Genomic DNA, 27,405 nt, shown 5'->3' on the forward strand with positions numbered 1-27,405 from the left:
GGTGCACGGGCACCAAGTATAGAAAGAATTAACATTAACATATCTTTATATATTTTCAGTTCCCTTCTTCTAGTGTATAACGGTGCACGGGCACCAAGTATAGAAAGAATTAACATTAACATATCTTTATATATTTTCAGTTCCCTTCTTCTAGTGTATAACGGTGCACGGGCACCAAGTATAGAAAGAATTAACATTAACATATCTATATATATTTTCAGTTCCCTTCTTCTAGTGTATAACGGTGCACGGGCACCAAGTATAGAAAGAATTAACATTAACATATCTATATATATTTTCAGCTGTCCTACTATGTGGTGACAATCTACGTACCTACATTTATGATAGGTATTAAATCATTTTTCAAACTGAATTTGATTTTTTGTCAAACAATAATATTTCAGACAATTTTAATTAAAGATCACGAAAATTTCCATCGCTTGTAAAGAATTTTTAAGAACAGATGTTATTTTTACCATTCTAGAATGATTGAATTATAAACATTTTATATTATCTTTTAAAACATAACTGATTCAAAGATTATATTAATGAATAAAAAATTTCTGAATAATATTTACATGAATTTAAAACGATTGAATAACTCTCAGTATGTGTGTCCTGGATGTCTTTCTGGCTTGACCATAAATCTGCCCCGGCTAGGTAATTCTTTATAATCTTAAATACTACAGGGTGGTTTTTACAATATCATCCTAAATAACACAGGGGACTGTCAGGGGGGCTTTAAAAATATCCTCTCAATCTCAAGGTGGCTCCGACAATATATTCTTAAACTATACAGGGTGTCACTAACAAAAGATATAGTCTTAAATGTTACAGGGTGTCTCTAACAATATTGTTTCAATTAATACATGGTGGCTCTTACAATACCATATTTAAATAATACAGGGTGGCTCTGAAAATATTATTTTAAATGTTACAGGGTGGTTCTAACAATATTATTGTAAATGTTACAGGGTGGCTCTGACAATAACAACCCTGCTGGCGATGTCAACAACAACCTCTAGCATTAACAGCTCCCTTCCCCCTGTAGCATACACAAAGGTAATAATTATTATCATTTTTAAGTCATCATACTGTGCTGAGAGGATTTTAATCTTTTTTTTATAAAAATGTTTGTAAAGATTGTAATTAATATTGCTGATTCTAATAATGAACCAGGCAAAAAATGATAATTAAACTAGTTACAAATTACAGCATTCTTAGACTTGTAGTTAAATCCCCAATAATTATAATTCCATAATTATTAAAATAAATGATCTCCAAACTTAAGAACCCCTAGCGATATTGTAGTTAAAAAAAAAACATCACGACAATTTTAATTTCCCGAAAATTCAAATAAATTGGCTACAAAATTAAAAATTCTCAAGAACGTTGTAGTTAAAAAGAAGAAGACCTGCCTTCCACTGGATTAAGGGTAACATCTGTAGATCTGCTGATCAGATTATTTATCGAAAAAAAATTTTTTGCCACAACGAAACTTAGGATAGCAATATCTTTATTTTTTAACCGGCAAAGGAATTGAGTTATTTTGCCACAAACTCATTTTTCTTATCCGTATATCTTTACAATGTCGTAGACCTTAGATATTTCAAACTATGAAGTCTGTTAGATTAAAAAATCTAGGTTTAAAATTTAAAGATTTGAACAATCCGGCTGCAAAGATATACACACAAGAAAATTTGAGTTTGTGTCAAAAACTCAGTTCCTTAAATAACCTGGAGTCTGGACTGTTTCTATATCTTTCTGCAAACAATACAAAATAGATTTTACTAAAAACGCACAGTTAACCGAGTAATAATGGAAATTAAAGAATGATCAATTTTAAAGAAACCTAAGAAGAAAAATACACATGTTATGCAACCTCACCCCCCCCCAGCATATCCTGGTTTTCAAGTACCCCAACAGAGATAGGGTTAAGATTAAATAGACAACTACCCTGCTGTATTTCGTCGGGCCTGACCGTAAGATCCTCTACTCTCGCTACTCGTCATAATGAATCAAAGACAGGATAGCATCAGGTTTTATTGACGGCACAGATCTTCAATCTAACAATAAAACTTTTTTTACAGAAAAGCTGTGAGAATACAATTCAACAATATATCATCCATCATACAACTCATAAATAATCATAATCTCAGACGTTAAAAACACAAAGAATACATTTAAATATCTTAAAGACATATTTACCACATTAGTCTTCCGAATTTAGCACGATAATCAGCAAATATATAACACGAATAATAACTTTACACTAATACTGGGAAACAAACTGAAAGAACAACACGCGAGTTTCTCGCGCATGTGTAGACAGAAGAATTTGTCGGCAAAAACAGGTTTTATCTCCAACATCTTCATCTTGAAAACAGGGGTAAACAGAGGCAGTATAGACTTCATAACGAAGCATGAGCTTGCGTAACAACACATTAATATTGCTTAAAATGCCGTCTTCCTATTCCACAGTTTTATGTGTCTAGTCTATTTAATAAATTTACATGCTCAAAGTTTTTTTAGAGTAAATTGCACAATCTCATCTGTATGTAAAAACTAAAATCATAAATACAACTTGCATCTTTTGGTACAAACTAAATTTTACAAAGAACAATGAATATTTTGTAAAAATATTGTCTCCTTTTTCTTTGAAGATAAAACTCTCTAATGTCTGTTTAAATGTCTCACAATTTTGATAAACATGAATTTAATTCTGAAATGCAAAACACAGGCAGAAGAGAGGCAAAACATGAAGCATATTTTGGAGGGTCCTGGGATGCATTAGAATATTTTTTTATAATATTTAAAGAATCATTTTAGAACTTTTTTCCAAAAAAATCAATGTTTTTTTCTAGGAACTTTTGGCAACATTTCAAGCTACCCTGTATACAGTAATGTTTATTCACAACAGTACCAATAAAAGCGATCAAGTGTGAATTATATATCACTCAAGCACCTCTGCCCCTTTAGTAAAAGTAAATTCAACCTATATGAAGCTTAAAGTCTGACCGCCTCAACCTTATTGCACCGGCTAGTCCTGTCCATAGAGCTAGGCACAGTACAAACTGGGACCAGAAAGGTTGACCTTAGAACTTAGAAAACTGATTAGTTTCAATTGCGGCTTCTCTATGAATTGCGCATTATTCTGCAGGAAACCTAATTTAAGATTTTTATGAGATTTGAAAAGTTTTACAACTAGAAAAACAGCAGTTTCCTACCCGTTATTGATCGAATAATGGATTCAAGGGTTTTATTGTTAATCGGGCATTGCCATCTTCACATGGAGGGTCACTTGAAATTTAACTTACTTTCTCTTAAACATTTTAAGTTTTTTCCCTACTTTTAAGAAGCTACTCAACAGAAATTGTCGGAAAAAGATTATTTTGGAGAATATTAATATTTCACGAGTCACGGAAGTTCGTAGTAAGATTTTGACTCCTCACTCCTGTTTTTGCGTCCATTTTGAAAAGACTTTTTAAATATGAAATCTTAGATCTGTACCAAAGAAAAATTTAATTTAACCATGTCACGATTGATGGGGGGGGGGGTTGTTTTCCACCCCTTTTTTTTTTTTTTTAATAACTTAAAAAGGGCTGACATTATAACTTTACATTATGGTTCTGTAAATGAGCATCTTCTCTTCGTACAAAATAAAACAATGAAAAAATTACGAGGGTTTTATCATATTTTTTCAAATTTTAGGAAATTGATTTTTTTGGAGACAAATTTTTGAGAATCTGAGCAGCCCGAAACCTTCCCTGGGGTCATGCGAGTTCTCCAAAAAAAAATTTGGACTCAATTGATATTATTTTAACGTTTATTGGATACAAACAAACAGACAAGCAACGTATATATATATAGTTGTAAAACCTTCTCGATACAATTTCTTTGTAAAGTTTATAAAACATTTCCACTTGATGGATTATTTTGTTCCGAACTGAAACATATCAATAAGAAAAGCTGGAAGAGATTATTGCCTTTAATATTAAAGGGACTGAGTCGTAATTTGAAATTATTTTCATTTGTATGTAAAGTGGCATGTCTGTTGCACAAGGGTATACTTAATAGTTTTGTCTGGTAAGAAAGTTATCTCTTAAAAAAATGCGGTTTCTTTACAAAGTTTAAATGGAATCTAAATCCTAAGTAATATGACCCAAACGTAGTTTAAATTGCACCCGGCGACCGACGGGTTTCCTGACACCCCCGTACGTAAAGCGATCCAGCTGGCAAGCACAGTATTACTTTGGACTTGTAAGAATGAATTTTGGATAGAGATGGAAGATTTTAAGAATGGAGTTCAGGCAGAGTTGGGAGCTGTAAGAAAAGAGTTGAGATATGAGAGTTAGAAGCTAAAAGAATTGATTGCAGATGGAGTTAAGAGATAAAAGAATGGATCCATGGACCATTTATTCTAAACATATTTATACAGTATTAATTTGAATTTTAATCCCTAATTATAACGTTCAAACTAATTTGAACTTCTTTCTAAGTTTTTAATCATATTTTGAAAACTTTAGCAATTAATCTATTTTAGTCACCCGACATTACATGGATATATAGCACAACATAAATTATCAACTGGACCAGCTACTCCTAGATACTCCAAGCTATCACTAGCTACTCCAAGCTACTCCTAGCCACTCCTGGCTACTTCTAACTACTCTTAGCTACTCCTAGCTACTCTCAGCTACTCCTAGCTACTCAAAGCTATCACTAGCTACTCCAAGCTACTCCTAGCTACTTCTAGCTTCTCCTAGCTACTCCTGTCTACTCCTAGCTACTCCAAGCTATCACTAGCTACTCCAAACTACTCCTTATAGCTACTTCTAGCTTTTCTTAGCTACTCCTAGCTATTTTTAGCTTCAGCTACTCCTAGATAATCCCAGCTACTCTTAGCCACTCTTAGCTACTCCTGCAACTCAAAGCTAGTTGATCCAGCCTATTCTTTACTATTCCTGGCTACTCCTAGCCAATCTTATCTACTCCTAGCTAACCCTACCTACTCCTAGCTACTTCATATCTATTCCTAGCTACTCTTAGCTACTCCTGGCTACTCTTAGCTCCTCCTAGTTACTGTATAGCTACTGCTAGCTACTCCTAGCTACTTCTAAAAATGCTTAATTTGCTTAAGTTTGTTATTTTTCAGGCGATAGATGTTTGGTCGAATATTTGTGTTTCTTTTGTATTCTTGGCTCTTCTAGAGTATGCTTTAGTCAACTATGCTGCTAGAGCAGATGCAAGGTAAGAAAACTTTGAAGGGAGTGTGCGCAAATTTTAAAAAGTAATCTTTTGGAAATTTTTTTTTGTCTTTAAGGGTGCACAGATGGCAATTATTACTAGGGTACCCTTAAAAGTTTTCAGCATTCATTAGATTGGCATGTTTTTGTTTGTTTAAACTATCAAATTTTTATTTATGGTTTCTCTGCAAATATGACTTGCGCATTTCTTGCTATTAAAAAAGGATTGAGGTTATTTTGGTTGAGGTTAAGGTTTCAAGTGTACCATTGCCATTTTGGCTTAGAGTCCCTTTATTTTTATTTCAATATTTTGAAAATAATTGAATTTTATATTTCTCTAGAGCTAAAGAGCTGCATAGATTCTAACTTTATATATTCTAGAGCTCTAGAGCTGCATAGATCCTAACTTTATATATTCTAGAGCTCTGGAGCTGCATAGATCCTAACTTTATATATTCTAGAACTCTGGAGCTGCGTAGATCCCAACTTTATATATTCTAGAGCTCTGGACCTGCGTAGATCCTAACTTTATATATTCTAGAGCTCTGGAGCTGCGTAGATCCTAACTTTATATATTCTAGAGCTCAGAAGCTCCGTAGACACTAACTTTACATATTCTAGAACTCTGGAGCTACGTAGATCCCAACTTTATATATTCTAGAACTCTGGAGCTGCTTAGATCCCAACTTTATATATTCTAGAACTCTGGAGCTGCGTAGATTCCAACTTTATATATTCTAGAACTCTGGAGCTGCATAGATCTTAACTTTATATATTCTAGAGCTCTGGAGCTGCGTAGATCCCAACTTTATATATTCTAGAACTCTGGAGCTACGTAGATCCCAACTTTATATATTCTAGAACTCTGGAGCTGCGTAGATCCCAACTTTATATATTCTAGAGCTCTGGAGCTGCATTTATCCTAACTTTATATATTCTAGAGTTCAGGAGCTGCGTAGACCCTAACTTTATATATTTTAGAGATCTGGAGCTGCGTAAATCCTAACTTTATATATTCTAGAGCTCTAGAGCTGTGTAGATCCTAACTTTATATATTCTAGAGTTCTGGAGGTGCTTAGACACTAATTTTTTATATCCTATAGCTCTGGTGCTGCGTTGATCCTAACTTTATATATTTTAGAACTCTGGAGTTGGGTAGATTTTAACTTTATATATTCTAAAGCCACATAGATACAAGCTTTATATATTCTAGAGCTCTGGAGCTGAGTAGATCCTAACTTTATATATTCTAGAGCTCTGGAGCTGCATAAATCTTAACTTTATATTTTAAAGAGCACTGAAGCTGCGTAGATCCTATTTGTACATATTCTAGAGCTCTGGAGCTGCATAAAGCCTAACTTTTTATATTCTAGAGCTCTGGAGCTCCTTAGATCCTAAACTTTTATATTCTATAGATCTGGTTCTGCGTTGATCATAACTTTATATATTCTAGAACTCTGGAGCTGCATAGAACCTAAATTTATATATTCTAGAACTCTGGAGCTGCATAGATCTTAACTTTATATATTCTAGAGCTCTGGAGCTGCGCATATCATATCTCTATATATTCTAGAACTCTGGAGCTGCGTAGATCCCAACTTTATATATTCTAGAATTCTGGAACTGCGTAAATCCTAACTTTATATATTCTAGAACTCTGGAGCTGCGTAGATCCTAACTTTATATATTCTAGAACTCTGGAACTGTGTATATCATAAATTTATATATTCTAGAGCTCTGGAGCTGCGTAGATCCAAACTTTATATATTCTAGAACTCTGGACCTGCGTAGATCCAAACTTTATATATTAAAGGGTTATGGAGCTGCGTAGATTTTAACTTTATATATTCTAGAGCTCTGGAGCTGCGTAGATCCTACCTAAAGCAAGCAGAACAGCTAGAGAGAGAAGCTTCTTATGCTTATCAGTTCCATCCGCATCAGCAGTTCAACAACAACCCTCCGTTTGCAAATAATCTGCAGTACACTGCCAATCCTTCTTTTGCAAATAATTTGCAATATCCCAGTAGACCGGTTCACAATGAAACAAGATTTGACAAGTAAGATTAGTTGAACACTAATATGGATTTAGAGGCACGGCAAGCTTAACCATTTCTGCAACAGTTTATAATATTTTCTTCCGAGCCACCTACAAATGCCAGTATTCGCCATGTTTTGATTTTACAGAATATTAGAGTTATTTACATATTTTACAATCTTCGGTTAAATTTTAAAATTAGGGTTTCATAAAAATCAAAGTTAAAAGGTGTAGACTGGGAAAAATTATATGAAGAGACTGTGGCTCAGAGACACAGAAATAAGGAAAATGTGGCTCAGAGACACAGAAATATGGAGAATGTGGCTCAGAGACAAAGATATAAGGAGAATGGGGCTCAGAGAAAACATAAATGAGGAGAATGTGACTCAAAGACACAGACATAAGGAGAACGAGGCTCAGAGAAAACAGAAATAAGGAGAGTGTGGCTCAGAGACACAGAAAAAAGGAGAATGGGGCTCAGAGACACAAAAAAAGGAGAATGGGGCTCAGAGACACAAAAAAAAGGAGAATGGGGATCAGAGACACAAAAAAAAGGAGAATGGGGCTCAGAGACACGGAAATAAGGAGAATGGGGCTCAGGGAAAACAAAAATGAAGAGACTGTGGGTCAGATACACGGAAATAAGGAGAATGGGGTACAGGAAAAACATAAATGAGGAGAATGTGGTTCAGAGGCACGGAAACGATGTGGAATGCCTTTTCCAACACTCTCTGAGAAAGTCTCTTTATTTTTTTTCTAACATTTGAACACTCAAAGCTTTTTTAAACAGACACAATTTTTCTAATCTTTGAAATATATAACATCTATAACATTGGGTTGCTAAGACTTAGTTCCTTTTATTGAAACTCAATATTCGAGAAAAATTCTATGATTTGGATCTCAACTTTAAATTGAGGAGATTCTAGTAAATTTTACTAGCATCATAGGGCAATTTTGGCCATTTCTTATGTAATGCCATGCAACAGCTAAGGCATTTGGAGAATATAAATACACAAAAAATAGGAATGAATAAGATCAAAAGGTTATTGATTTCAGAATTTTTTCTTACATAGAGTAAAAGAAAGAGTACAACATCTCTGTTTTTCAAATTTTTAACTTTTTACAAACTAGTTTTTTTTTCTTTTGAATCAATTTCTCAACTTTCATGAGCAAAGCGTTAAAGTAATACCAACCTGGGATACAGAAGTCAAAATTCGATAATTTTGTGAATTTTTGTTTGCTGGGTCGTCAGAATACCAATTGGATGCTTTTAAAAACATAATATATATAAAGACATAATTATTTTGAGAAAAAAAAATCCAATTTATCTGGAACGTCTGTTAGTTTGCAAATTCAATCGGTTTGAAATCAGTATTTAAATTTCAATTTAAAAGATTTAAAAGCAAAACTGCTCAAATTGAACAGAAGATGTCGTCCCTCTCTAGCCGGATTCGATTAATTTTCTTTCAAGGTTCCAATTCTAAAATATTTCTAAAATAGTTTATTTCTGCCAACTCTTCAATTCTTTTTCCTCTTCCGAGAAACTCTAGTTAAAACTTTTATCTTGGTATGTTTTTATCTCTAGCCTTGAAACCCGGTTACCTTTCAGTGGTCTGCAATTATATCAGTACAATGAGGACGACTTGTTTTTAAGTTTTGATTTCTAATCAGCTTTTTAAAAAATATAATTTCATAAGTAAACAAAAAGAAGCTGTAAGTTGACATCTATCTTCTAATATATGTATAGCCTTGACACCTATCTTCTAATATATTTATGCCAATTGAAACCTATCTTCTAATATATTTATGGCTTGGAAATCTTTTTACTAGTAAATTTATGCCAATTGAAATTTATCTTCTAATATATTTATTTCCTTGAAACCTATCTACTGATATATTTTAGCCTTGAAACCTATTTATTATAGTAAATTTCACTCTTGAAACCTATCTTCTTATACATTTTAGCCTTGAAACCTATCTTCTTATATATGTTAGCCTTGAAACCTATCTTCTTATATATTTTAGCCTTGAAACCTATCTTCTTATATATTTTAGCATTGAAACCTATCTACTAATATATTTTAGCCTTGAAACCTATCTACTACTATATTTTAGCCTTGAAACCTATCTACTAATATATTTTAGCCTTGAAACCTATCTACTAATATATTTTAGCCTTGAAACCTATCTACTAATATATTTTAGCCTTGAAACCTATCTACTGATATATTTTAGCCTTATAATCTATCAGCTAATATATTTTAGCCTTGAAACCTATTTATTATAGTAAATTTCACTCTTAAAACCTATCTTCTTATATATTTTAGCCTTGAAACCTATCTTCTTATATATGTTAACCTTGAAACCTATCTACTAATATATTTTTGCCTTGAAACCTATCTACTAATATATTTTAGCCTTGAAACCTATCTACTAATATATTCCTAATCTTAAACCCGTTTGCCTTTATTGTATGTTTTCATATGTTTAGCCATGAAACCCGTTTACCGATTGAGAATGAAAGCGAAGATGAATTTGAATCTATGAAGCGAGGACCCTATTCCAGGTGAATTACTTATAACAAAAACGTTTTTGATGATTTTTGTTCATTTTAATGCAGGGTGTCCCAATAAGCATGGGAATTGAGAGACGACATGAAAGTCGTCTTCGATTTCTGATATTTAAGACATGGCAAGATTAGTATTAAAACGAGGCTGTACGTCTGACGATCATTACATAAAGTAGTCTAGACTTTTCTTGTGTCTTAAAAATTGACGAAGATATTAGATATTACGGAAATTTTGATTCATTATAGAAATTGAAATTAGTAAATATTTTGCATTTTCTTCCTCAATTTTGAAAAAACAAAAATGGTAGATCTCACTTAGAAAATCTCAAGACCAGGCGTATTCGACATTACATGTTTAAACTGGAATACTGCAATAATTGTATTCATGAAAAAATACCAAATGGATAGAAGACGAAATAGAGTCGTGATTAAATTCCCATGTTTTTGGGACACTCTGCATCATGCGGCATCGGTCCCGGATTACGGACCTAAAGGTACTGTAGTAATAATTTCAAGTGCCCTGCATCTAAAGAAGGGATGTATCAGATATACAACGGTACTCTTTTAGCTGTACGATATGTACTGAACTGTATGTACTGTACTGATCAATTATGTGGAGGAAGTCGTAATTTTTCAAGCTTGAAAAGTGTATATTTCGGATGTTGCCCTCCGACTGTTTGTACAGAAGAAAAGCGCAAGTCTTTTTTCGAGAAACCATAGAAAATATAAATGAACTTTTTAAGAGATACAAATGGAAATCTTTTTCCATGCTTAATCAGGCAAAGCTTTTATGGGTACTGTTGTGAATCATGCAAACCACCCCAGCTAGGAGAGTCATGCTAAATAACGACCACAGACCATTTAATCATAGCTCTCTGCAGGTTCTATTAGCTTTCAACAATGTCTGACCATTGCCCATTCCTCCCAAATACTTCTAAAAATAAAAATATTTTTTTATCCTTATTTTTGATAAAATAAAAAAATAAAAAAGCTTTTCATATTTTTAGATTTTAGTAACAATATATTTAAAGAATTACAAATAATATATTTGAATTACTCTGAAATGTATTGGCTATCTAAAAGACTAACAAGGTTTTTTTTTGTCACTTTTATCTACAAATATATCACATTAATAACACAGAGAAATCGAGAGTGTTGAAACATTGTTTCATATATCTAGTGTTTTATATTAATTTGCAACCGCGTGGGACTAATTAGCCATTGTAACCTAACAAATATATGAATGTCATAATGGGCGGATCAGGGGGGGGGGGGTAGCAATATTGGGTTTACACCATAAACCTTTTATATAAGTCAAATAAGACTCGGTCGCTTAAGTAATTTTTTTGAGATAAGTTAAAGTTCCAAAAGCCGTAGTACATTTGAATTTCCGAGCCGGGTCAATCTTTCCGGTCCCAGTTTGTACTATACCTAGCTCTAAGGACAGGACTAGCCGGTGCAACAAGGTTGACGCGGTCAGACTTTATGCTTCATAAAGGTTCAATTATATTGCGGGTTTACAGGGTCAATTAATTTTAATTGAAATCATTATAAATCGATGTAAGCTACAATAACGACGATTTCTTCCTCATTCCTATTCCTATTTCGATTAATGGTTAAAGATTTTCGTTCAGAAGCAGGATTTTTTTATTTTAGAATTTTGGAGACAGTTTCTTTAAGAATTTGTTTTTTTAGGAGAGTTGAGGGCGGAAATGAACAAGCTGGAGGACCTAGAGGACCCGGAGGACCGGGAGGACCCGGAGGACCAGGAGGACCCGGAGGACCGGGAGAGGCTGAAGGAGAAGAGGGAGGGGCCTCCAGGAGAAAAGTATTATTTGCTCAACTCCTAAACAATCCTGACAGAAGAAAGAAAGAATTAGGAAAATAACTTTTATACATTCTGATTTAATTAGATGACATTCGGACATACTGTGCACAGTGAAGTAGGGTAAATTTATATTTGAACCAGACCGACCGCTTGTACCGACCTTAGTGATGCGGTGCAAATACTGGCCCAACTCTATCCCAATGGCACGGCCAGATTTTTACTGTACTCGACCTACCCCACTAGCTTAGTTTGGTTTGTGTGTGTGTGTCTTATTTTAAATATTTATCTGGAAGACAAGATAAATAATGCATGTCGAAAACTCCATTGTTTGAAAGTAAATTTAGAATATTCTGACTTTAACTTTGATAAATTTGTTATGAATATATTTTATAAAGCCCAATCAATATCTTCTGATTTTATTTGTAAAGTAGAATACTGGTTAACTACTGGTTAACTACGGTTTAACTACTGGTTAACTACTGGGTAACTATTGGTTAACTACTGGTTAACTACTGGTTAACTACAAGTTAACTACTGGTTAAGTACTGGTTAACTACTAGTTTACTACTGGTTAACTACTGGTTAAGTACTAGTTAACTACTGGTTAAGTGCTGGTTAACTACTGGTTAACTACTGGTTAACTACTGGTTAACTACTGGTTAACTACAAGTTAACTACAAGTTAACTACTGGTTAAGTACTGGTTAACTACTTGTTAAGTACTGGTTAACTACTGGTCAACTATTGGTTAACTACTGGTTAACTACTGGTTAACTACTGGTTAACTACTGGTTAAGTACTGGTTAACTACTGGTTAAGTACTGGTTAACTACTAGTTAGCTACTGGTTAACTACTGGTTAAGCACTGGTTAACTACTGGTTAAGTACTGGTTAACTACTGGTTAACTACTGGTTAACTACTGAGTCTAAAACTAAAGAATGCGCGAATTTTAAGTTCGAGGTTAAAAGTTCTGTAAAATATTAAATAGCTACTTAAATATCAAACTTTCTCAATTTTAAATTTGAATTTCCCAGGAAAAATCTGAACCAATCAGAGAAAAGGATTTACGGAGAATTATTACGAAAGTAACGGTAATCAGCTGTTTTTTAAATTTTAAATTATTTACGTGACGGAAAACAAAACATATTTCCAGTTACAACCGTATTTTGGGTTTACGTGCAAACATTAATTAATCTAAATCGTGAAAAATGTATTAAATCAAGGTTTTTACTTTTAAATATATCGTAATTAGTTGAATGCAGCTTACCGGTAAATGATGATAGACAAATAGGGATTGCGGGATTTCAAGATTTTAACCCTGTGTTTAAATTTCAACACGTCGATTTCGGCGAATTAAATATTTAACCTCAGATTTAAATTAAGTCAGAAGTGCCATTTAACCATGAACTTAAAATTTAAGTCAAAACTTTTCGTTCTTTAGTTTTAGAATCTGGTTAACTACAAGTTAACTACTGGTTAACTACTGGTTAACTACTGGTTAAGTACTGGTTAATTACTGGTTAACTACTTGTTAACTACCTAACAAATTGGTAAGCTACAATGGGATGTAGAACAGAAAGACGACTGTTATACTCTAGTTATGATTCTAAAAAGTCTGATGAACATGTAATACAACAGTTCAGTGCATAGACCCATTTCTCTTAAAAACTTTTTTTTACAGCTACTTATAAAACTATCTACTTTATAACATCATCAAACACTCAGAAGATTGCTTAAAGTCGTCTTTCTACCACATTTTTACTCACAGTAAACTTTGGTTCATTTCAAGTACCGGGCCAACTTTTAATACATATCCAAACTATATAAGGCAAAACGGGACGGTATAGTACGTCGAATAAATCAGCCCCACCTATTGGGAGATTTTACTACACTGTACCGAACCTAAATCGGAATGAAGGGAGGGGGTGCTTCTCTGCCATAAACCGCGCGCGGTATCATTCAACCCACGTTTTTATTTATAGATTTACATCCGATCCCTCCAGTTGTTCTCCAAATATCAACATCTGAGCCCTGAATCCTGGATTGCACCTTACAGATTTATTTTTTCAAAAAATTTGATTCATGATCTGATTTCTTGTTAAATTGCACGAGAACCTAATATATAAAAAAATAAAATATCTTTTAAAATATATAAACAGTAGTCCAAAAAGAATTTTAAGACTTGTTGTTTAGCTTTGTATGTATTTTTGTTTGGGTACAGTTTGAAAAATCTTTTAAAGGCTTAAGATGCGAATTTGAATACTCTAATGAATATGAGTCACAGCAATTGTGCAGTGTACACAGACCCATTTTATCCAATAAGTGATTTCATAATTTATTTGTAAAACGATAATGCTTGTTAACAACTGCATTTAATACACTTTTCTTTAATGTCGTTTTCCTATTTTATCATTTCTGGTTTTCACTACAAAATATTTAAAGTGCATAAGGGATTAAAAGTTTGTTTTTCTCAGATGTAAAATCAGTTCTTGCTACCCGACCCAGTTTTAGGTATAAATATTTTATTTAAAATTATTTCAGAATGAAAAAGATAGTATATTTATTGCGAAAGACGTGATATTCTTAAATTATTTCATGGGGGGGGGGGGGTGTAAAAACAACTGAAATTTTTGTTGACATCAATTATTTTTTTAATTCTATTGTTTCTCATTTTTAGCTAAGAAGAGAAGAGAAACAGAATTCAACAAAATTCATTTTTGAAAAATTTATTTTTTGCAAAAATTTTATTTCTATATATTTTTCAAATATTTTGTAAAATTTGAAATAATATTTATATTTTTGCGGCCACTAAACCAAAACTTAAAAAAAAAATGTTCTAGATATCGGCCTGGAGCCAAGAAAATAGACGTTCTTGCTCGTATTCTCTTCCCAGCAACATTTGCAGGCAAAAAATATTTTTTTTCTAAGCAAATCATGCATTTAAGTATTTACCCTTTCTTTAAGAAGATTGACAATCAAAAATAAAATACTGTTTATACTATTAGAATCATTTATAATATGTTATAAAAAAATTTGATTCTACTTACAATGAAATGATTTTAATCCAAGCAAAGAATTATTAAATTATATAATACTAGCCATAGAGGGCGCTTCGCGCCCATCTTCTAAATTAATTGTGAACATGTTCTCTTTGTGTACATCGTAAAAGAAAACAAAAATAATTCGCGGATTTTTAAAAAAAATTTCGTGGATTTTCAAAATTTTAAAAAATTTAATGAAGATCGAATTTTGATGGAGACAAATATTTAAAATTTAAATCATTCATAAACCTTCCCCTGTCCCACAAAAAAATTGGACCCGATCGGTTCAGCCGTTTAGACGTTTATTGGATACAAACAGACATACAGACAAACAGACAGACAAGCCAAATTTATATATAGATTGCTTTAAAAAAAGTGACAATCAAAAACTAAAACAATTTATTTTATTAGATTCATAATATGTTATACAACATTAAACTAATCATCCTTATTTCAATAGATTTACAAAAAGAAAATAAAGAAAAAATATTTGCTAAATTTTAGAATTTTGAAAGTTTCGTTATTTATTTTTTTTACATAATATATTTATCAGGTTTGAATGTGTTCTACTGGTCCTATTATCTCTCAATGGCAGAATATTCAAATTTCTCCAACATCACAACTGATTAGAGCTTAATCATAATTGACCAAAGTTTTATCACAATTCATTAGAGCTTTATCACAATTGATTACAGTTTTATCACAATTGATTAGAGCTTTATCACAATGGATTATAGCTTTATCACAACTGATTAGAGCTGTATCACAACTGATAAGAGCGTAATCACAACTCATTAGAGCTTTATTACAACTGATTACTGCTGTATCACAAATGATTAGAGCTTAATCACAACTGATTAGAGCTTAATGAAAACTGATTAGAGCTTTATCACAAGTGATTAGACCTTTATCACAACTGATTAGAGCTTTATCACAACTGATTAGAGCTTTATCAACTGATTTGAGCTTTATCACAACTGATTAGAGCTTTATCACAACTGATTAGAGCTTTATCAACTGATTTGAGCTTTATCACAACTGATTAGACCTATATCACAACTAATAAAAGCCTGATTATAAAGTTTTCACAATTAATTATCACGTAATAAGGCCGGCCCCTGCCGACAGTAAATGTATCGCGAAACATGATTGGTAAAAACGCAATTTCTAAAAAAATTATTATTATTAAAAATATGAATTTGTTAATGTGTACATTAATTAATACATTTGAGGGATAAGTTGGTTGGCATAAACTGAGTTTTGTTTAGTCAAGGGATTTTGATCAAGTTATTAAAACTAAATTCAGTTTTTTTTTCTAGAGTCAAATCCTCTAAAATATTGATGTTTCAATATCCTAGTCTGAAAGCTATAAGTAAATTGCCTGCAGCGAATGTAAATTATTTCTAAGGTTTTCAAGTCCAAAAAGCTTTAGGTAGAGGAATTTTCTTTATAAATTTTTAAAAATTTTTTGTTAAATCAATATATATATACAGATCAGAGAATTTTTAAAAATATATATTCTCTTAAAAATCCCTAAAATAAGTTGAATTGTGTACAGTTAATGAAAACATTTTTGAAATTATGATTAAAATGTTTCTACAATTTAGAGAAAATATTTTTATTATTCATAATTCAGTTGTAAAGTTAAAATGAAATCTAATTTTGACTAAATTTTGTTAGTTATATATTTATAAAATACGATCCCAACCATTTACTACAGGTCCAAGCGATAAGACATTCAGATATTGTAAAATAGAATACATTGTTTTATTAATGTAGACAAGAAAATGATACAAAAATTGAATATTTGCCACAAACTCAAATATTCAATCTTTGGAACCTGCAATGTTGTAACCTTTGATATTTCAAGCTCAGAATATTTGATCTAACAGAATCAGAGTTTGAAATATCTAGAGTCTACAACATTTGGTTTCAGAGATATATTGATTAGAAAATGAGAGTTTGGGGCAAAGACCCAATTCCTTTATTAGAAATAATTCAAACTATTTGACCAAAGTTAGTAATTTATTGAGAGTACAAAGATATATTTCTATCTGATGCTAGTCTTGTAAAATGTATTATATTTGTTTGTATTTATATTAAATAATAGAATAAATAAGGATAGATTAAAGATTAGCTGTGTTAAAACAAAATAGAGGAAACATCCATGACAAAAAAATAGAGAATCAAAGCTCTTTTAAAAATTGAAGGATTAAGAAATCATTAACCCTACCACGATTGGGCTATTTTTGTCTATTATATGTTTGCCCTTAGAGTTGAGAAAAGAGAGTGTGATACATGTCCCTAGGCCTGCTCATTAATACATGTCCCTAGGCCTGCTCATTAATACATGTCCCTAGGCCTGCTCATTAATACATGTCCCTGGGCCTGCTCATTAATACATGTCCCTAGGCCTGCTCATTAAAAAACATTGTTAGACCTCTAACTTCAATGATTATGGTGAAAGGGAGGATTTTTAATGAGTTCAAAAAGTATGTAAAAAAAATTTTCAAAAATAATCATTCTTACTTATGACAAATATTAACATATGACACATGTTATTATGTCACTTTCTCAAGGCCTTTTTAAAAATATAAGTTTTAGCCCTGTAGCTTAATTAATAAATTAAGTTTGTTTAAACCCCGACCCATTTGACCATTCTCCACTCTACCCTATGCATTAAAAAAAAAGATTTTTTGTAAGCAAAATTTGTTAACAACTTTAATGTTAGAAAAGTGAAGAAGTTTTAGCGTTCTAATGTAAGCAATTTTTACTTACTTCAGAATCTAGGTTATAATGCAAGGAAAGTTATTTCAGAGGTGTACGCATCTTTTGTTCTGCAGTGTACTGTATCTCGGCGGTAATGTAAACACAAGACGGATGTCAAAGCCTGACATGGGATCCATCGTTCATAGAAAAAAACAATGAAATATTCTGATCATAGGAAACTATTATGTGAATTATCAAAATTATCCAAATTTAATGCTTTTAACCTTCAAAACGAACACTGATGCATCTATATTCTTGTTTACAAATTCCGCCCGGAGAGAACTTGTTTCAATATGTACGCAGAGTATACACAACTGCAATTAACTTTCCTTGCATTGTTACCTTGTTATAATGGACAAATAAAGATGAAAAATTAAGAGAGAACCCTAATTTCAACTTCAATTTATCAAAGATAACTTTGTGACTGGTGGCGCAAGATGAATTCTTTTGCCATAATTCATTTTTATAGACGAGAAAAATAATAGTTTAATCTCATACCCGAATATCGTTTCACTTTTGCATATTTTTCACTAAATAACTAATCCTACCTGAGCTGGGAACTTTTTATTGGTGGATATATAATATCAAGACTGATCTAATCTTGTACTTTTATCCTGAAAAGTGTAAAAAATTCATAAAATCACAGTCGCGTATATGAAGCCGATAAATTTAAAATTTTGCCCGCCATTTAAAATTATATACAGAAACGGGAGGGACTCTCTATTTTAAAAAAACCGGTTTAAGAAGAAAATCAAAAGTGTGTCCATGGATATTAAATTAAGTAATCGGGATTAAGGATATATCATTCTAAAGTTTTCAGCTCAGAGCTGAAAACTTTAGAATGGTGGATATTGAGATTAATGCTTGATCTCCTCTTTTTCTTAATCTCCAGATTAAATAATGCATCTTGTTCTCATCTTGTTATTAATCTCTAGATTAATTAACCGATCAGGATTAAGGATATCTCATTCTAAAGTTTTCAGCTCTGGTTTCCCAATACACGTGGGAATTAAGTGAACCCCCCCCCCCCTTAGATAGTTTACGCAACGTCAAAGACAAATAATGCGTCAATTAATAATTCTAAAATCCGCGAAAATTTTAGAACAATACTGAATTTCAGAGCAATTAGTATAAAGCTAAAGTACTTGCATTACAAAACACTCAAACCCTTTATGCAAACAAAGATATCAAATCTTCCTTGCTTTGGTCAGATTGGGAAAAAAAGAATATGAGGATAATAGTAAAGATCACAACAGTTTCAATAGAAGTAAATATTTCCATCCAATGATAACGCTGATTGAAGGATTCATCTCTAATTGGAAATTGAGATAGATAGAAAGATAGATGTTACCGCCATACTATTTCTATTGGTTCAGAATAGACAACAAACACATGACTGAACCCTGATTGGATTTGGCGCTAATGGACTCGGCATACAGAAGTGAGATGTGGGAAAATGGAGGGAAAATACCATGTAAGAATGAAAAAATCAAAAGGGGGAACATGAAGGAGAAATATGGAAAAATACAAAATAACAGAGAAAAAAAAGTGAAAACGAAAGAAAATTACAAAATAAGAGGGAAAAAATGAAAAGGTGGAAAAAAAGGAGAAATATGGAAAAATACCAAGTAAGAATGAAAAAGGAAAAGGTGGAAAACAAAGGAGAAATGTGGAAAAATACAAAATAAGAGAGAAAAAAGAAAAGGTGGAAAATGAAGGAGAAATAGGGAAAAATACTATGAAAGAAAAAAGGAGAAATTCTTGACATTTTCAGATCCCACAATGATAACCAGAAAACTGTAGAATAGGAAGACGACATTAAAGCAATACTGAAGTGCATTTGATGTTGATAAGTTATTAAATCCCTTCTAAGTGCAATGGGTCTGTTTCACTGCACATTTGCTGTGCCTCATGTTCATTGGACTATTAGGAGTCATAAATTGAGTCTAAAATTCGACTTCCTATTCTAGAGTTTTCTGGTTATAACTGTATTTAGTACGAAGCCCTGTTAACAACATGTACATCAACAATTTTGTGAAATCTGTTTTTGAAGGCAAATGATCAAAAGGAACATTTGTACAATGCAAATATAAGATAATATGATTTTTTAACATAAAAAAGTATAAGAAGAATAATAATTTATTAAGAAGAATTATTTTACAACATACTAAATATTCTTGTATAAATACATATAAATATATATATATACATATATATATATGTATAAAAATAGATATATATGTAACATAATCTGTCTTAAGAACAGTAGGTTATTCCATTAACCAACTCTAGACTGTAGAGTATATCTAATACTTTCAATACAATACAAATATGTTTTCTTTTATGACATTACCCCCAAAAATAGAATGGCTTTCTATCCAATATAAAATTACTCAAAAATATATAGATTCATATAGATATATTATGTTTAGATTATATCTATCTATCTATTATATATTCAACATAATACAAACAAATCTAGTTTTAATGGTAAATAAAATTACCGGAGAATAAATATATATTCTTTTATGAAATTACCCCCCAAAAAAGAATAGCTTTCTTTTTAACAGAAAATTATTAAAACATATAAAGATACAGATCTCACTAAAGATTGGAGCAAGTCCATGAAACACAGTGTAGGAGAATGTAAATCTGTTTTTTGAATAAAAAATAAATTGAGTACAGATACATATAGATACATATAGAGTAGATTATATCTTTCTATCTGTTATACTTGGAATACAATACAAACAATTCTTTTTTAATGGAAAATATTGATTACCAAAGAAGAGATATGTATGCTTTGCTTTAATGAATAACTTTCTATCTAACTGAAACTTGCTAAAAAATATACATATATATTATGTGCAGAGGTATATCTATCTATCTTTTATACATTGATACAACATAATTCACAAAATTCTCTTTTAAAGGGACAGGCCGGCTATGTATTAAACTGAGTATGCAGTGTTGTGGACAAATTCTTTAGGATTTATTGGAGACATATAAAATGTTTCCACGATTTAAAACTTCTGAGTTTGAGCGCAAAGTCGACGTTCAAAATAAAAAATTAGTGTTATAGTATATAATAGTTTTAATATTGAAAAATGTTAGTTTTAAAACTCAGAAAAAAATGCACGGAATTTGAAAAGTAAGTTTTTTTTGCTCCTGTTGCTTGTTTTGCTAGGAAATTAAGTTTAATCAATGGAAGCTGCTTTTAACTATGATTTGCTTTCTTCTTCTTAATTTGCTTAAATGTGGGTTGTTATAGTTTGCTCATATCTGCTTGTTTTGCTCTGAAATGAAGTTTAATCCACACATGTTGCTTATAATTATGATTTGCTTGCATCTGTTCTACTTATCTGGCTGTTATGTGTGAATTGTTATGAATTGCTCTCATATGCTTGGTTTGCTCTGAAATATAGTTTTCCCGACAAATGTTGCTTTGGATCATGATTTGCTCTATTTTATTTTTATAGCTCACATATATTTTTCTTTTTTAGGTGTGAATTGTTAGGTAAATGTGGTGAAACTAATTAAAAAGCAATTTAAGTTTTACATTGTTTCTGTGTGGTGAGAAACTTTCATGCTATTTATCTTTTAGTTTATGTCATCATAGTAGAAATCTCACAGGAATGTAGGTTGGTTTTAAATTCTAAGTTGAGTATAGGTTGACTTTTAAAGGAAAACATTAGATAACAAGCTAAATAAAGACTTTCATGTCCTATATGTTTAAAAAAAAAATTTCAATAATTTACAGATTAATGTAGAAAAAAATTTATTTTCAAAGATTTACATAAAGCGAAAATAGTCTGTTTATTCAGTGCATTTTAATTTTTAACTTTTTGTTATTTCTTTCAGACTAAATTTGATGAAAATTAAAAATATTTTCTTCTAAATTGCAGAACGAAATTTAGAACAAAAATCGAAGTAATCTATTCAGGCCCAGGGTTACCCCTAAAAAAGATACTATAACGAGTAAGGACGCAAAACAGTCTTATAATATGACGCACTCATGGTTGAATTAAATCGTCTGCATGAGATGTAGTCTCTGAATGGTTTCAATTGAGCACCAGTTAAAATCTTGAACCATGAACATATTTGAGCCACGGCTTAAATTTTTTAAATTTGGCATCTGCAGACAATGTAAATTCCGTACAGTCGTCTTTAATGTCTGAACTATTGTGGAAAACCCTAAATGTAACATTAAAAAATATAGAAATAATATCCTAAAACTCTTGTATTTTATTTTACCAGATTTGAATAAATTTATTTGTGAATATTGTACTTATATTGTCTAGAACCATCTATTGATGCTTTCAATCTAAGTTTGGCAGGTTTGAAGGGTTTTATACCTCAGACTATTCATAAAGAGGAAACAATAGAAAATAATATTTATTTTCTAAACAATATAATGTATAACAAAGAAAATGATTACTCACCTCAAACTCAGCTATTCTAATCTTTATGTAGTTGATAGAATACACTATACAACTTGGGCATTCAACTCTTCAACCTCAGATATTCTAATATTTATATAATTAATAGAATACACTATACAACTTGCGCATTCAACTCTTCAACCTCAGATATTGATAGAATACATTATACAACTTAGGCATTTAACTCTTCATCCTCAGATATTCTAATATTTATATAATTAATAGAATATATTATACAACTTGGGCATTCAACTCTTCAACCTCAGATATTCTAATATTTATATGATCAATAGAATATATTATACAACTTAGCCATTCAACTCTTCAACCTCAGATATTCTAATATTTATATAATTAATAGAATATATTATACAACTTAGGCATTCAACTCTTAAACCTCAGATATTCAAATTTTTATATAATTAATTATTTCTGATAATTAAAATAAATATATTACAGGGATTGTTTCTGATAAATAGTATAGATATATTAAATAGATAGTTTCTGATAAATAGTATAGATATATTAAATAGATAGTTTCTGATAAATAATATAGATATATTAAAGGGATTGTTTCTGATAAATATTATAGATAAATTACAGGGATTGTTTCTGATAAATAATATAGATATTTTACAGGGATTGTTTCTGATAAAAAGTATAGATATATTAAAGGGATTGTTTCTGAGAAATTAAATAGATATATTAAAGGGATAGTTTCTGATTAATAGTATAGATACATTAATGGGATAGTTTCTGATAAATAATATAGATATATTAAAGGGATACTTTCTGATAAATAATATAGATATATTAAAGGGATAGTTTCTGATAAATAATATAAATATATTAAAGGGATAGTTTCTGATAAATAATATGGATATATTAAAGGGATTGTTTCTGATATATATTATAGATATATTAAAGGGATTCTTTCTGATAAATAATATAGATGTATTAAAAGGATAGTTTCTGATAAATAATAAAGATATATTAAAGGGACAGTTTCTGATAAATAATATAGATATATTGAAGGGATAGGTTCTGATAAATAATATTGTCAACCATTAACATTAAGAACCCCCCCCCCTTTTTATGTAATGTCGTCTTCAACTTAAATGCTCCTCTCGGAGACGAGAATCCAAACCAAACAATTTCAGCCCGCTTTTCTTCTTTGTTCTCCGATAACGGAGTAAAAACGTTTATCAATTGTGAACCATTTCAAAGTTAAACAAGAACATTTCTATTTAAAGAATTAGTGACTTTCATCAACATTTAATTGTTAATCTTTTCAGAAGTTTTAATGTATAAAAAGCGTCTTCGGACTTTTCGACAGATAACCCCCGAATAGGCAAATAGATCGTAAGAATCTTTTCATTATAAATTTGTAAACCCTGTAATAATTATTTATCATTATTCATTTCATTATTTTTTTAGGAAATAAAGAGTTTTCTGCATTATCGATTTTGATTTGTGGGTTATACCTTGTCTATCTGTTCATCGTCAGAATCTTGTTCCTTAGCGACAACAAATATAGATATATTAAAGGGATTGTTTCTGATAGATAATATAGATATATTAAAGGGATTGTTTCTGATAAATATTATAGATATATTAAAGGGATTGTTTCTGATAAATAATATAGATGTATTAAAGGGATAGTTTCTGATAAATAATAAAGATATATTAAAGGGACAGTTTCTGATAAATAATAAAGATATATTAAAGGGATAGTTTCTGATAAATAATATAGATATATTAAAGGGATTGTTTTTGATAGATAATATAGATATATTAAAGGGATTGTTTCTGATAAATATTATAGACATATTAAAGGGATTGTTTCTGATAAATAATATAAATATATTAATGGGATAGTTTCTGATAAATAATATAGCTATATTAAAGGGATAGGTTCTGATAATAATATAGATATATTAAAGGGATTGTTTCTGATAAATAATATGGATATATTAAAGGGACAGTTTCTGATAAATAATATAGATATATTAAAGGGATAGGTTCTGATAATAATATAGATATATTAAAGGGATTGTTTCTGATAAATAATATGGATATATTACAGGAATTGTTTCTGATAAATAATATAGATATATTAAAGGGATTGTTTTTGATGACTAATATAGATATATTAAAGGGATTGTTTCTGATAAATAATATAGATATATTAAAGGGATAGTTTCTGATAAATAATATAAATATATTAATGGGATAGTTTCTGATAAATAATATAGCTATATTTAAGGGATTGTTTCGGATAAATAATATAGATATATTAAAGGAATAATTTCTGATAAATAATATAAATATATTAAAGGGATAGTTTCTGAGAAATCATATAGATATATTAAAGGGATAGTTTCTGATAGATAATATAGATGTGTTAAAGGGATAGTTTCTGATAAATAATAAAGATTTATTAAAGGGATTGTTTCTGATAAATAATATAGAAATATTAAAGGGATAGTTTCTGATAAATAGTATAGATATATTAATGGGATAGTTTCTCATAAATAATATAGATATATTAAAGGGATAGTTTCTGATAAATAATAAAGATATATTAAAGGGATAGTTTCTGATACATAGTATAGATATATTAAAGGGATTGTTTCTGATAAATAATATAGATATATTAAAGGGATAGTTTCTGATAAATAATATAGATATATTAAAGGGATAGTTTCTGATTAATAATTTATATGTATTATAGGGATTGTTTCTGATAAATAATATAGATATATTAAAGGGATAGTTTCTGATAAATAATATAGATATATTACAGGGATTGTTTCTGATAAATAGTATAGATATATTAAAGGGATAGTTTCTGATAAATAATATAAATATACTAAAGGGATAGTTGCTGATAAATAATATAGATATATTAAAGGGATTGTTTCTGATGACTAATATAAATATATTAAAGGGATTGTTTCTGATAAATAATATAGATATATTAAAGGGATTGTTACTGATAAATAAAATAGATATATTAAAGGATAGTTTCTGATAAATAATATAAATATATTAAAGGGATTGTTTCTGATAAATAATATAGATATATTAAAGGGATTGTTTCTGATAAATAATATAGATATATTAAAGGGATAGTTTCTGATAAATAGAATAGATATATTAATGGGATAGTTTCTGATAAATAATATAGATATATTAAATGGATAGTTTCTGATAAATAATATAAATATATTAAAGGGATAGTTTCTGATAAATAGTATAGATATATTAAAGGGACTGTTTCTGATAAATAATATATATATTAAAGGGATAGTTTTTGATGAATAATATAGACATATTAAAGGGATAGTTTCTGATAAATAATATAGATATGTTAAAGGGATTGTTTCTGATAAATAATATAGATATATTAAAGGGATTGTCTCTGATAAATAATTTAGATATATTAAAGGGATTTTTTCTGATAAATAATATAGATATATTAAAGGGATAGTTTCTGATAAATAATATAGATATATTAAAGGGATTTTTTCTGATAAATAATATAGATATATTAAAGGGATAGTTTCTGATAAATAATATAGATATATTACAGGGATTGTTTCTGATAAATAATATAGATATATTAAAGGGATAGTTTCTGATAAATAATAAAGATATTACAGGGATTGTTTCTGATAAATAATATAGATATATTAAAGGGATTGTTGCTAATAAATAATATAGATATGTTAAAGGGATAGTTTCTGATAAATAATATAGATATATTAAAGGGATAGTTTCTGATAAATAATAAAGATATTACAGGGATTGTTTCTGATAAATAATTTAGATATATTAAAGGGATTGTTTCTAATAAATAATATAGACATATTAAAGGGATTGTTTCTGATAGATAATATATATGTAATAAGTGACTGTAAGCATATTTCCTAGTGGCCCTCTATTCAAACAATGCCCGATTTATAACGGTACCATTGAAAGCTTTGTCTGATCAAGTATGAATAAGATATCAAAATTTTTGTTTCTTTAAACTGTTTATTTCATTATTGCATTTCTCTTTAATAAGAATTATTGTTTTTTAAGAAAAGCTTGTTTGAAGATTACAGAAATAAACGCTTTTCGCTTTAGAAAAACGACGGTATCTTTCACATTATTTATTAGACGAGTTTTAATGGTATCCGTTGTGAATCGGGCATTGTCAGCTTTGCATGGAGGGTCACTTGATATCATGCTTTCAGTCCTTTTAATGCTGGCTGTGAGGAAGTTATTGTACAATGTACAGTCCCTTTAATGTTGGCTGTGAGGAGGGGAATGTACAATGTACAGTCCCTTTAATGCTGGCTGTGAGAAGGGGAATTTACAATGTACAGTCCCTTTAATGCTGGCTGTTAGGAGAGGATTGTACAATATACAGTCCCTTTAATGCTGGCTGTGAGGAGGGGAATGTACAATGTACAGTTCCTTTAATGCTGGCTGTGAGGAGGGGAATGTACAATGTACAGTCCCTTTAATGCTGGCTGTGAGGAGGGGATTGTACAATATACAGTCCCTTTAATGCTGGCTGTGAGGAGGGGAATGTACATGGATTGACAGAATGATTTGGATGAATAATTATGAATACAATAGAAAATAGATCTGAATAGAAATGTATTTAATATGTATAATAGAGAATAAATGAGATATATCTTGATTCCTTTATTATCATATGTTCTCCCAGCCCCCCTCCTCGGCACTCTCAACCTATATCTTGTATAATTATAAAGGTTCCAAAAAGACTATAAGTAAAAAAATCTATGTGACCCAAAAAACTTTTCAAATGATTCACAAAAATAAATAAAAATAAGGATTTACAGACAGTGATCAATTGTGACACTCCACTTGTAGAGTTGGCATGTCTGATTCACTACGTGTTACATTTTACTAGCTCCGACATAAAATTTTCAAGATTCGGTCAACTTTGCTTTTACTTTTACCTCACTAATTCACGTATACTTTTTTGTAGCCCTAGACCAGTAAATGTTAGTTTCTAGAGCACCCAACTTTAGCAGCGGTTTTAAAAACTAATTTGCAAAAATTCCATCGGGAGTGAAATCTTTGGTCACCGAGAGATTTGAGATATAAATTTTATTTCAGCAAAGAACAGTTTTAAAAAGTTTTTTTCTGATTTCTTTTACTTTTCAAAAACAGGGGAGGGAAAGAAGGTTCAAAGCAACATCAAGATCTTAAAAGATCATACAAGATATTTTCATTGTCTGATAAGTTATGTGAATTTTATTCAAATAAGAGAATAACTTTTCTTTTTGTGTTTTATCCACTAGAATAAACTAGAATAAACTAGAATAAACTAGAATAAACTAGATTAAACTAGAATAAACTAGAATAAACTAGAATAAACTAGAATAAACCAGAATAACCTAGAATAAACTAGAATAAACTAGAATAAACTAGAATAAATTAGAATAAACTAAATTA

At 30.4% G+C, this 27,405-nt stretch overlaps 1 protein-coding gene across 1 annotated transcript in view; it reads left to right on the top strand.

Annotated features, from left to right (window-relative positions):
• LOC111705640 (glutamate-gated chloride channel) overlaps positions 1 to 16,465 on the top strand; it is a 44,841-nt gene extending 28,376 nt beyond the window's left edge. Inside the window, exons 16-25 of the mRNA XM_023478257.1 lie at positions 303 to 348; positions 609 to 660; positions 975 to 1,062; positions 5,156 to 5,250; positions 7,100 to 7,303; positions 9,773 to 9,847; positions 11,546 to 11,730; positions 14,153 to 14,189; positions 14,519 to 14,583; positions 15,273 to 16,465. Coding sequence (XP_023334025.1) covers positions 303 to 348; positions 609 to 660; positions 975 to 1,062; positions 5,156 to 5,250; positions 7,100 to 7,303; positions 9,773 to 9,847; positions 11,546 to 11,730; positions 14,153 to 14,189; positions 14,519 to 14,583; positions 15,273 to 15,349 — 924 coding nt within the window. The 3' untranslated portion in view covers positions 15,350 to 16,465. The remainder of the gene's footprint in view (positions 1 to 302; positions 349 to 608; positions 661 to 974; positions 1,063 to 5,155; positions 5,251 to 7,099; positions 7,304 to 9,772; positions 9,848 to 11,545; positions 11,731 to 14,152; positions 14,190 to 14,518; positions 14,584 to 15,272) is intronic.
• The last annotated feature ends 10,940 nt before the right edge of the window (positions 16,466 to 27,405 follow it).

Source organism: Eurytemora carolleeae, unplaced genomic scaffold (assembly GCF_000591075.1).
Source record: "Eurytemora carolleeae unplaced genomic scaffold, Eaff_2.0 scaffold664, whole genome shotgun sequence".
Classification (NCBI taxonomy): Eukaryota; Metazoa; Arthropoda; class Copepoda; order Calanoida; family Temoridae; genus Eurytemora; species Eurytemora carolleeae.